This window comes from Equus caballus, chromosome 28 (genome assembly GCF_041296265.1).
Source record: "Equus caballus isolate H_3958 breed thoroughbred chromosome 28, TB-T2T, whole genome shotgun sequence".
Lineage (NCBI taxonomy): Eukaryota > Metazoa > Chordata > Mammalia > Perissodactyla > Equidae > Equus > Equus caballus.
In genome coordinates this window covers 25,728,430-25,741,523 of record NC_091711.1, presented here as the reverse complement: position 1 = coordinate 25,741,523, position 13,094 = coordinate 25,728,430, and the positions used below count along the sequence as shown (strand labels likewise).

At 40.2% G+C, this 13,094-nt stretch overlaps 1 protein-coding gene across 4 annotated transcripts in view; it reads left to right on the top strand.

Moving 5' to 3' along the window:
* Positions 1-13,094, top strand: part of FGD6 (FYVE, RhoGEF and PH domain containing 6) — a 106,862-nt gene that overhangs the window by 61,521 nt on the left and 32,247 nt on the right. For all 4 annotated transcript variants that reach the window (XR_011433758.1, XR_011433757.1, XM_014736756.3 and 1 more), the window contains exons 6-8: positions 1,248-1,399; positions 3,482-3,638; positions 5,884-5,971. Coding sequence is in view for 2 of the 4 variants with exons in the window: in XM_014736756.3 (XP_014592242.2) it covers positions 1,248-1,399; positions 3,482-3,638; positions 5,884-5,971 (397 nt within the window). In the remaining 2 variants the exon portion in view is untranslated. The remainder of the gene's footprint in view (positions 1-1,247; positions 1,400-3,481; positions 3,639-5,883; positions 5,972-13,094) is intronic.

Below are 13,094 nucleotides of genomic sequence, written 5' to 3'. Positions count from 1 at the left end.
AGGTTGGATTGAGGGAAGGGAGACTCTAAGGTCCAGACTTAAAATGTTTTGTTGATTCTGTGTGCCAAACACATTGCAAAAAGCTTTATGTGCCATATGTAATTAAAGTCTCATAACTGGGGCCAGCTCCATGGCCGAGTGGTTCAAGTTCCACGTGCTCTGCTTCAGTGGCCTGGGTTCACGGGTTTGGATCCTGGGCGTGGACCTGTACCACTCAGCAGCCCTGCTGTGGCGGTGTCCCACATACAAAATTGAGGAAGACTGGCAGAGATGTTAGCTCAGGGCTAATCTTCCTCAAGCAAGAAAAAAACGAAAAAGAGGAGGATTGGCAACAGATGTTAGTATAGGGTGAATCTTCCTCAGCAAAAAAAGGTCTCCTAACTTATTATACCCATTTAACAGAGGAAAATGAGTCTAGCCAGAGGAAACACAGTAAATTAGGAATGAGAGCTTAGGTTCGGTATTCCTTGATGATCAAGAAGGTAACCACCCTCCACATACCTCACCTGGAATGCTCCAGCTGTTGGAAAATAATTACTGAAAATGGGCAAAGGGACTCTTAAATACAGAATAAAATAACTAGTTAAGCTATCCCAGGGACTTTTAAAATAGTCTGTGTTCTGGGCTGGCCTGGTGGCGCAGCAGTTAACTTCACATATTCTACTTCGGCGGCCCAGGGTTGGCTGGTTTGGATCCCGGGTGCAGACCTATGCACCACTTGTCAAGCCATGCAGTGCAGGCATCCCACATATAAAGTAGAGGAGGATGGGCACAGATGTTAGCTCAGGGCCAGTCTTCCTCAAGCAAAAAGAGGAAGATTGGCAGCAGATGTTAGGTCAGGGCTAATCTTCCTCAAAAAAAAAAAAAGTTTGTGTTCATACAGCAGTATTGGAATAATTTTAAAGGCTATTTAGAGTTGCAATACAGTTTCCACACACCTTGTTAGTATAAATTGCTAAGTTTGGAGATAAAACCAGAAGATTTAAGGGAATTATAACACAGTCTGTTTTAAAACCACCAAATACTCACCCTAGCCTCCTTGTGTGGTGTGTGTGTGTGTGTGTGTGTGTAATTTCCTCTTGGGTTAGTGGGATAGGAGGAAGTGGCTGCTCTCAATTTGTAATTCTACATGAAAAATAGAGCTTTGGAATTTATATTGTTTTAGCAAAGAGAGTGAGTTGGGGGAAAAGGTTTTTATCAAGTTCTATGTGTATGTATATTGTTTTTCCTCCTTTGGACTGTTGTAGGATTTCCGGGATGTGGTAGCCCATGCTTCCAGGCAACTTGGGAAACCAGTGATTGAGGACCGGATCCTAAATCAGATCCTGTACTACTTGCCTCAGCTGTATGAGCTCAACCGGGATCTCCTGAAGGAACTAGAGGAAAGAATGTTGAACTGGTAAAAAATGAACTGACCACATATCCCACAGTTTTCAATTTTGGCTGAAGCCATAAGGGCCCTGCATGTGACAGAGAGGTGGTGTTCCTTTCATTGAGTTGTTTCCATATATTGAATTTTCTTGGCAGTTACCTGTAGATTGATCATTTTAGATTGCCAAAATTCACAACCTTGGTGCACTGAGCTCAATACACTTTTAAAGTCTTTGATAATCTTGTCTCAAAAGCAAGAAGGGCCCATATTCAGCCAATTTAACTTCTTATAGGTGACCTTTGATAATCAAGATTTTTGAGACTGAAGGAGTTTGGTTGATACATTCACATTGGAAGTGTTTTAAAATGTTTATCTATCTTGCCTGGAGCTTCAAGTCCTGAAAATCTCTTTGCATTTTAGAAAAGAGGCCATTCACTGAGATAATAGGATGATTGTTGTTTGGTTTAGACACTTTACATATGTATGACATCATTGTAGACACTGTTGATCTCAGAACAGGAAAAGAATACCAAAAGGTTAACTACTTCCATTGGGCTTATACAAAGTAAGCAGAAACTTTGGTGACGTCTTTGGAAATAGATAGAAAATTTGGCCTGGGGGATTGAATTTATTGTTGAAGTCCATGGGGAGCCCAAAATGATTAGAATAACAAAATAGTATCACCTACTTTCATGATAAAAATTTCCCTCTAGATTTTCTTTATCTATAATCCAGAAAAATACCTCTGGAAATATCATGCCTCTGCATGCTGGGACACATGCTAGATAATTGGTTAATACTTAGCTGCAGCCTAAGTATAAAGTAGCACAGAGTTAAGGACCAAGGAATCATCAAAAGATACTTTTTAAAGTCGTGACAGAAATAAAATGTAAATTACAAAGAATTTTCCTGTACATGCTTCATCACTTTTCTTATAAAAGATTATCTTAAAAATTAATCTGAATTGGCTTAATAAGATGTGCATATTTATGCAAGCAAGTGTTATAAAGAGGCTTAAATATAGTTTTTATTTGTACTAAAAGTTTTCTCGAGGTTGGATCTGTACATGTTCTTAGGCATTCCTAAGAAGCAGACTGAATTGATGAAAGAGGCAGCTAAAACAACAATTATGGAAACAGCTACACTTATTACAGACATAAAAGTCCTTGGATAAGATATTTTCTGCTTATTAAAATACTTTTCTCTCAGGGGTCTTTGAGTTAAGACACATTCTTTGGTTTTAGTATGCTTTCTGAAATAACATTTATTTTTACATTGGCTTTTAATAACAATTGATGAAATATTTCACTTCTGCATCCAACAAGGTTTTGAATATTTATTGTGTGCTAGTCAGCGCTCTATGCATACTGGGAATATCACAGTGCACAAAACATACAAGGCTCTTGCTCTCATGGAGCAGACATTTTAGTGGGGGAAGAACAAAACAGATAGAGAAGAAACATTAGATAGAAGCAGTTTCTCATGTGCAGAGACATAAAATAGAATGATGTGCTAGCAAATGGAATCTGGGTGGCTGAGGAAGGCCCTCTAAGAAGGCAGAGCATTTGAACTGACGTCTGAACGAAAAGAAAGAGCCAGACTTGGTTCCATATTCCCAGGCATGTGAAGCCATTAGTAAAAGTTTGCAAATTGGGAATGAACTCTGTATGTCAAAAGAATATAAAGAAGGCCAGTGTGGTTGGCCAGTGATGAGAAAGAGGGAGAGAAGTGTGAGATGGATCAGAAAGATAGGCAGCAGTGGGACCTGTGGGGCTTTGTAAGCGAAGGTAAGGAGTTTGTTTTTCTGCTAAGTGCCATAGGAAGCCATTGGAAGTCACTTTATGTGATACACGTTTTTGGATTCTTTGGCTGCACAGAAGAATGGGATGGTGGAAGCAAGGGAGAACAGTCAGAGGGCTGGCAGGTTTCAGCCGGGATGTGATGGTGGCAATGGAAATGGGGAAGAGCAGGCATTTGGGGATGTGTCTTACAACAAGAGAAAAAAAGATAAGCTGACGGCATGGATATGGGACTCTGCTCATTGGATGTATTTTGGATATATTAATGACTCCCTTTGTATATTTTTGTGTATCTCTTCTCTATCTTTAGGACTGAACAACAAAGAATCGCTGATATCTTTGTAAAGAAGGGACCGTACCTAAAAATGTATTCCACATACATCAAAGAATTTGATAAGAATATAGCTTTGCTGGATGAACAGTGCAAGAAAAACCCGGGTTTTGCTGCTGTTGTTAGAGAATTTGAGGTATTTATGCTACCATCTAATGCTGACATTTTGTTTGTTTGTTATTAAAGCTTTAATAATTTGCAATTCTTGAAAACAAAACCTGCAAACAAAAAGATATTAAAATATAATCCCTTCAAAATCAAAGAGGGAATTGAACAAATTAAAAGGTGAGAAGTCAAATAGTGTGTACAAGATTTAATTTTGAAAATCTATCATTGCACGTTGGAATATATTGATGGCTCTCTCTTTTTTTTAAATTGAGGTAAAAAACATAAAACTTACCATCTTAATCATTTTTACATGTACACATTGTTGTGCAGTCAATCTCCAGAACTCTTCATCTTGTAGAACTGAAACTAAATCCTTTAAACAACAACTCCCCGTTCTCCCCTCCCTCAGCCCCTGGGACCACCATTCTACTTTCTGTCTCTATGAATTTGACTACTGTAGGGAACATTTCTTATTTTTAACTCAACCTTTCCTTTTATTCTTCTAACAACTAGTCTACAATAATGGATGGAACATATAATTTATTTTCCTTTAGATAAATAAATAACACAGTTTTAGTGTCAAAGTTAAGAAAAATTAATAACATGTTTGTAGCCAAAGCTTTGTGTTTTGACTCAAAGCTATCAGTGTTCAAGCCTGATTTAACTGGGAGTAAAGTGATATAACACATTATTTAAAAAAATTAGTTTTTAACTAAAATTTTTACTTAAGTCTTTTCCTCCAATTTTGGGTAAAATATGGGTTACTATATATTTTAGTATTTGTCTCTGTTTTGAAACTAAAAATATCAGTGGATTCCAGTCACTCAAAACTAGAAAAGTTTTAGAAGTGTTAAGATATTCCTGATTTCTAATTTGTACAGTAGACAAATAATTAAACCTTAAAACTGTTAGTCTTTTTTCCTCCTTCTTTTCCTCTCTGCTGATGTCTTCATGCTATTAAGAAAGGAAGTGTGAGGGCCAGCCCCGGTGGCCTAGTGGTTAAGTTCAAAATGCTCTGCTTCAACAGCCCAGGTTCAGTTCCTGGGCATGGACCTACACCATTCTGTTAGCAGCCATGCTGTGCTGGTGCCCCACATGCTAAAAAATAGAGGAAGATTGGCATGGATGTTAGCCCAGGGCAAGAAAAAAAAAGGAAGGAAGTGTGATATATAGATATGTAGATAACTATTGCAACTGATAATTGACCCAGGTTTTCATCAGTGTCAGTGAGTTCTGTTGCCTTGGCAGCAGAAGAAAACCTAAGATGGGGAAGTTCGCTAGCTGTCTCGGTTAATGATGCTTGCATGATGGGTGCTTTCTTAATGTGCATTATCATTATAATTCATAATTAGTCTGTGTATCAGGCCTTGGAGGGTCATATTTAGAGAAAAAATAAAATAGTCTTAGCAAATCTGGAAAAACTCCTCCCCACCCATCTGAGCTGTGTAAGAAGCACAGGGCCTCTTAGGATGCAGGGACATTTTCACCTGGCCTTTTTGATACCTCCTCACAATAAGTTCCTGTGCTGGAGAATGGGAGTGAGGCTCAGGAACAGGTGGAAGTGTCTATTGTACATACTAAGGAAAAGAGCTTTAAAGGGAGAATCAAATGTCCTCATGGTCAAGTCAAATTGGTTCCAGAATCAAATATTCCTATATACACTGATTTGAGCACTACCTTTTATAGCCATTCACCTGAGAAAGAGGGTTACATTCTTCGAGCTTATTGGAGAAGGGATGTTTAGCAAGGTTGCTTTTCAGGTATCTTTGATTTCTGCAGTTCTGCCCACTATCAGCTGTTGTTGTTATGAGTATGTTGATGATAGGCTCTGACTATTATTTAAATCCAGTTCCGAGTCGTTTTATTTCTGCTACCCTACTTTTGGGGCCGTGGATTTCCTTCTTGGATCTTGGGTTTGTTTGTGTTTATGAATACGCTGGCCCACACTCTGTTAAGTGGCAGCTGCTGAGTAGGGTAGGCTCGAATTGGCCTAGAATGCAGACTGCAGCCACACTGTCTGTGAGAGGGCAGTGAACAAGGTTTCCCAATGAGTCAGTGATTTCAGAGATCTGCTACAGGAGAGGGAGGCTAGGTGGTAAAGCAGCTGTGTTTTCACTCTCAGTGTAACAGCTCTGCCTTAAAATAAAGGGAGGTTCTCCATGAATCCCCTTCCAGAGTGGCTGACTAAAGGTTGGCTTCCAGGGCGCTTGAATCTGGGTCCCTTGCTTCTTAGAAAAACACTCGTGTTTACTTTGGATGTCTTGTTCTTTCAGATGAGCCCACGCTGTGCTAATCTGGCCCTCAAGCACTACCTGCTCAAGCCGGTTCAGAGGATCCCCCAGTATAGGCTGCTGCTGACAGGTGGGCTTCCCTGGCAGTTCACCAACCAACCAACTCATGTTGCCATTATGACACTCTGCCTTTCCTAAGAATACCTCTCTTTTTCTGTCATTCCAGTAACCCCTTTACCTCATATATGGATTTATAGTTCCTTATAACCTCATGTATACATTGCCTGAACTGAACTTCTTTCAGTCTGTTCATCCCTGTGTGCATTCTCTGCTCTGGGCATTCATACATGTTAATTCCTTTTGCTCAGAACTAATTTTACCATCCTAACCCCAGAACCCTGCATTGTTCTACCAGATTAATATTAATCCCAAGAATTAATATTATCAATCAAACTCAAGAATGAGGTTTAGAGGGTCACTGCCATATATTTGTCTGTCAACTGTTATGGTCCTAGTCACTTTCTTTGAAGGGTTGTTAAAAGGATTGATTAATGAGCTATGTGCTTAGAATAGTCCTTTGGTCACAGTAAGTTCTAAATAAGTATTAGCTGCTATTAGTAGTAACAGCAATATCCTCGTCCTCCTCCTCCTCCTCCTCCTCATCATCATCACCATTATTATGTCTGGTCATTGTCTGTCTATATCTCCTTCTAGATTGTGAGCTTCAAGATTACAGGGCCCTGTCTATTTAGTTTACCACTGTAATAGTAAAAAAAGAAGAAAAGAAAGAAAAAAAAATGCTGTGATTTGAGTGAAGGCACACACTGTTCTCAGGACTTTATATTCATTGACTCTTTAAATCTTCACCATAGCCATGCATAGATCACATTATTATTATTATTATTATTATTATTATTATTTATTATTCATTTTTTTTTTGAGGAAGATCAGCCCTGAGCTAACATCTGCTGCCAATCCTCCTCTTTTTGCTGAGGAAGCCTGGCCCTGAGCTAACATCCATGCCCATCTTCCTCCACTTTATATGTGGGACACCTACCACAGCATGGCGTGCCAAGCGGTGCCATATCCGCACCCAGGATCCCAACCGGAGAACCACGGGCTGCCAAAGCAGAACGTGCGCACTTAACTGCTGTGCCACCAGGCCGGCCCACAATGTTATTTACTTAGATGAAATGACAGGCTTATAGAGATTAAGTGGTTTGGCATCTCAAAAAGCTAGTATAGTCTCAATACCAAGCATAATATCCAGCACATACTACTGGTCCTTTGGAGTATTTGCTGAAATGTGTTGGCTGTGTAGTGACTTAATACAGATATATTATGTGCAGTAAGTATTGTGTCAAAATGGACAAGAGCATCGAAATTCCACCCCAGCTCTAAATTCAATCGGTTGTAATTTTATGTGAACAGATGTTGAGGGACTTGGTTCCTATTAGTGTTCTTAAGAAATGGCGTGCATGCTTTTTATCCTTAACTTAATCACTTTCTCGTAAGTCAGGAGCTATGTTGAATGAAGTAGGTGAATACTGGAAAGCCAGGATTTCCCGATTTCCCTTTCGGTGAAGGCTCCATGCCTTCTAAGCTTGCCTAGTGAAAGACAAGCTGCTGCTGAGGAAGGCCTGCCTTTCAGCCCCAGGATGGCTACCCTAGATGTTTCTACTTGATTTGAATTTCTAACTGTGAATCTGGCACTAGATTTCTCTCTGGAATGACATAAGGCAAACCAAATAGTTTGAGGATATCCTGTCCATCTGTACTTTCTTCCCTCGGCTTTTGGCAGAGATTTAGAATACACAGGACAAAAGGAAGTACCCATGGATGTGTTGTGTTTTTGCTAGATAAATTCAGTGCTGTATCATAAATGAGCTATTGAATGACTTAGGCTGTTTCTACAGCTGTCGAATGAAGTACTGTTTTTAGTGGCAAAAAACGACTATGGTTTCAAATGCGAGAATGATGGAGCAAGTTTCTGAAATTTTCATGTAAAAAAATTTTTTCCCCACACTGTGCCTGATCTAAGTAAAAAATTTATACACGTTTAATTTAGGTTTCACACTGAGTTTGGTTTTAATTGATTAATAGTGAAATAGCAAAAGCATGTTTTAAAAATTCTCCTTAACAGAACAGATTGCATTTGTTTTATAACCAACATAATATGAACATGGGGTTATTTTTAGTTTTGAGCTGTCTCTTGTTTAATTTTAAAGCCATTTGCTCCCTTTCTTGAATTGGAAAATCTTCTCTATTATTTAAATGATGCACAATACCTTATATATATTAAACCCTCAGGAATTGTGGATTCATTGAAGGGCAAAAGTGGTAAATGGCTTGTTCAAGGTCACAAAGTGAGGACTAAAATTAAAGAAAGAACATAGGCCTTATAAGGAAATAATAGACTTCATATTCTTGTCTGTGCATCTTCTTCCATTGATTCAAATTCTTTTCTTCCTCTAAACCTGATCTGAAGTCCTCCATTCCCTTTGAAGCCATCTCTGATTACTCCTTGACCCTTAGTATCAGTGCAATGTGACTTAGTAAATATTTATTTAATGCCTTGTGAATCTGCTAATATTTGTATGACTTGAATATTGATTTCTTTCTTTTTTTTTTTTTATTTGAAGAGTGGCTCTGAGCTAACATCTGTAGCTAATCCTCCTCTTTTTTTTTTTTTTTTTTAAGATTTTATTTTTCTCCTTTTTCTCCCCAAAGCCCCCCGGTACATAGTTGTATATTTCGTTGTGGGTCCTTCTAGTTGTGGCATGTGGGACGCTGCCTCAGCGTGGTCTGATGAGCAGTGCCATGTCCGCGCCCAGGATTCAAACCAATGAAACACTGGGCCACCTGCAGCGGAGCACGTGAACTTAACCACTTGGCCACGGGGCCAGCCCCTTGAATATTGATTTCTTAATTTGATTATCAACTCTTTGAGGTCAAGGAGTGAGTCTTGTACTAGTAATTTAGCGCACCCTAATAATCTGGGTCAGTGTTGGATCCCTTGGTTCCAAGCTAGGTTTAAAACATCCCGTTAACCAAAATACCTTTTCCCTAGAGGACAAAATGAGATAGAGAATTTCAGAGATGGTCTCTTCTCCTAAATGAAAGACACATCCAGAGAAGTGAAATGTCCTCCCTGAGGCAACACAAATATTATTAGCTGAAGCACCTGTGATCATATAATCCTAAGGATATATAGGGGTTAATACTAAGGTTTGTCTTAAGTTTTCATCTATTCAAACATGATAATTAACTGGCTCCTCATCTTTGGAGAAACAAGATCAATGATTTAATCCTCCAGACGACTTTGTGAGGCTAGTATTTGATTTCCGTTTTAGAATTTGGAGTAACTCCAAGTGCACACAATAAACAGGAGCACAGAGGAGGAGTGAGACTATAGGGGGCAACTCGTGACAACTTTGATTTATTGAGTTTCAGGCAGAGAAAGGGAAGGATTCCTGCCTGATGGTGTAAGTAGATCTGTGCCGCCTTCCTTACTTGGGAGGAGAAGATTGAGAAATGCAGAGATGAAGTGCAGATAAGACAGGATAGTTTCTTTTGGAATCCTCTGACAGAAAGGTGTGTGGAAATCCCCAGATACAGCAGTCCTGCCCTTACTATTCAAACAATCATCTTATTGTCTTGTGTGTTTTCTTCAGGACATAATTTGAGTTTCTGCTGGGTATTTTACTTAGGCTGTCACTTCCTTCATTGTAGTAAAAAACTTCCAACTAAATTCTTGGTAGTATTTTTTTTTAAGCTCAACTCAAAATAGGATCAAAGAAAATGCATGTTATGTAATGAAATGCTTAAGATCAGAATTTTTTTAAAAAATAGTAAAATTAAGTAAGTGATTTACTTAATTTAAGAAGCAAAAGTGTAAATTTTACCTTTACATCACCTATTCTCAAGGCCAGTGGGTCTAGCCAGATCTTTAAATCTGTGTGGGGCCCGAACCTGTTTAGAGTTAGGAGAAATGGGAATCTTGAAGCAGTAATGAGGAAGTGAAGAAAGAAAACAGACACTGCTATAGGAGCCGCATTAATTTTTTACCACTGCTTATTTCCTTCCTCATGTCTTCAGGATACAAACTGTCCTTATTATCCTAACTCAGTGTCTGGCATAGATTCTGGCAAATAACAGGGACTTATGTGTACATAACTGGCACATAACCTAAACTGAAAGTCTAGGGAAATAAACCTTGTTCCTTTTTATAAGGTTGAGAATCCCTGTGTATGCCGTGGTGCCAATGAATATTTCATGGATGGAAGAATCAATAAATTGCTTTTAAGAGTAAGAACATTCTTCCAGTTACCAAGGCACAAAATTGTGGGAAGGATTCTGACATACCTCCCTTTCCTTGCCTTGCCTCCCTCGTAAGATCTGCTGACCAATTTTCCTCTGCTTCTGCTTCCTGTTCTTTCCATTTCCCTTGTTGTGCTCCAGGCCAGGCCTTTCTAAACTCATGCCAAATTGTGGCAGTATCTTCCTACTGGTCATGCTGCCTCTTATCACTCCCCATGTAGCCTGGCACACCATAACTTAATTTCTCTTCCAAGGACACCACAAAGGAAAAACACACTCCTCCTGTGTCTTCCCTTTGCTCTCACACTACTACTGATGCGGGGTCGGAGAGCCGAGGAGTCGAAAGAAAGATTTCTTGGACTCTCAAGGTCTGGCAGTAGTGCTCTTTTATTTAGAGAATAGTGTGGAATAGCATGGGGACAGGACCCATGGGCAGTCAGAGCTGCTGCGTGGGGACAGGGCCCACGGGTAGGAGGAGGTGCTGCTGCCACCACTTCTGCTGCTGCCGCTGGCATGGGGACAGGACCCATGGGCAGGCAGAGCTGCTGCTGGCATGTTGCTGCTGCCGCTTCTGCTGCAAACATGAGTGGAGAGTAAGGCTAATTTTAAGGCATAGGTATGTGAGCCATCTCTTTACAAGACAAAGGAAAGAACATGTAAAAAAGTTAAAATGGTATCAGTGCAGGTGGGGTCTGGTTGTTGGGTGATCCCATGACTTTTAGATAAGAATCAAATTGGATTAAGTAAAGGTCAGAAGCCACCACCCTAAATCAGTTACATGAGATTGCCAGACAGTAACCAACTTAAGTTCTTGCCTTCCCCATTAAGAGTTTCTAGAGACAAGGTCATCTCCCTTCTTTCACAAATGCAAATGTCTCTCAAAGGGCAAGCAAATTCCAGTCCTCGGAACCTGCCTCTCATCTGCAGTTTTAAAATTAACTAGCCTAAAATCCTCATCACTACCACACTCACAACACTTCTGACACCAGATGTGTGCATTTTTTCCCACACCGAGCAATTCTCTTTGACACCAGCTGGGTGTCCTACAGTTTAATTCAATTCTGACACTATCTACGTGGCCATAGTGTCAGATCCTACAGATTAAAAACTCAGTTCCACAAGACTGCCTCTTCCAAACTTCAGATGCCAATCACACGTCCCACATTGTCACCTATATTTCTGACCGACTTACTGTAAATCTGGCTTCCCATGACCCCCTTCCTTGGGTTCGATAATTTGCTGGAATGGCTCCCAGAACTCAGGGAAACACTTATTTACCTTTACCAGTTTATTATAAAAGGATATGATAAAGGATACAGTTGAACGTCCAGATGGAAGAAATACATAGGGCAAGGTATGTGGGAAGGGTCCTAGAACTTCCATGCACTCTCTGAGCATGCCACTCTCCTAGCACTTCCACGTGTTCAGCAACTCGGAAACTTGCCAAACCTTGTACTTTGGGATTTTTATGGAGCCTTCATCACTTAGGCGTGATCCATCATAACTCCACTTCTAGCCCCTGTACCCTTTCTCTAGATGCAGAGTGGGACTGAAAGTTCTAAGCTTCTAATTATGTCTTGGTCTTTCTGGTGACCAGCCCCCATCGAGGATCTATTCAGGAGCCTACCAAGAGTCACCTCATTAGAACAAAAGACACTCTATCACCTAGGAAATTCCAAGGGATTTAGGAGCTCTGTGTCAGAACTAGGGTCAAAGACCAGATATTAGAACAAAAGAGGCTCCTAAAGCTCTTATCACTTAGAGAATTACAAGGGTTTTGGAACCTCTGTTCCAGGAACCAAGAGCAGAGACCAATATGTATATTTTCTATTATTTCACAGACATACTTTTATTCTGCTTATTGGGAAAGTTGAAAACTTACTTATCCTACCATAATGATGGATACATGTCATTATACATTTGTCCCAACGCATAGAATGTACAACACCAAGAGTGAACCCTAAGGTAAACCGGATTTGGGGTGATTATGATGTGTCTGTGGAGGTTCATCCATTTGTAACAAAGGTACCCCTCTACTGGGGGTGTCTATGCCTTCCTTTCAAGTTTGCTGTGAAGGTTAAACTCTAAAAAAATTGTCTTATTTTAGAAAAACAAAAAAACTTACTTATCAACAGTATAAAGACCACAGTTTATAACCCAGAATTGCCCAAACCTTATTTTCCTTTGCTCTAGTTGCAGTAAGTTTCTTACTCTCACCTTAAGCCTGTCCTTTAACACCAGCTTCTTTTCTTCATTGATCAATCACTAACTCACTCAACAAATATTTGTATAGTCTGGCCCTTCACAGACACATATATGCACTGACAGACAACACAGCGGGGTCCCTGCCTTCTTGTCGCTGACAGTCCTCTTCTTTGGGGCCATGCCCAACTACTCAGGCTCCCACAAAGCTTTTCTTCTTCTCAATTTATAAAAGTTATATTGATCTTGTCACTTATGTGAGTGACTATATTCTGAGGATATATTTTTGTAAGGGTCAGTTTTATTCTTTGAAGGGATCTTTTATGCCTATAAAAAATATGTACATGGCCGGCCTGGTGGCGCAGTGGTTAAGAGTGCACATTCCACTTTGGATCCCGGGTGTGGACATGGCACTACTTGGCAAGCCATGCTGTGGTAGGCATCCCAAGTATAAAATAGAGGAGGATGGGCTCGGATGTTAGCTCAGGGCCAGTCTTCCTCAGCAAAAAGAGGAAGATTGGCATCAGATATTAGCTCAGGGCTAATCTTCCTCAAAAAAAAAAAAAGAATAACTTGGGCAGGCCCGTGGCCGAGTGGTTAAGTTCGTGCATTCCGCTTCGGTGGCCCAGGGTTTCGCTGGTTCAGATCCTGGGCGAGGACATGGCACCGCTCATCAGGCCATGCTGAGGCAGGATCCCACATGCCACAACTAGGAGGACCCACAACCAAAA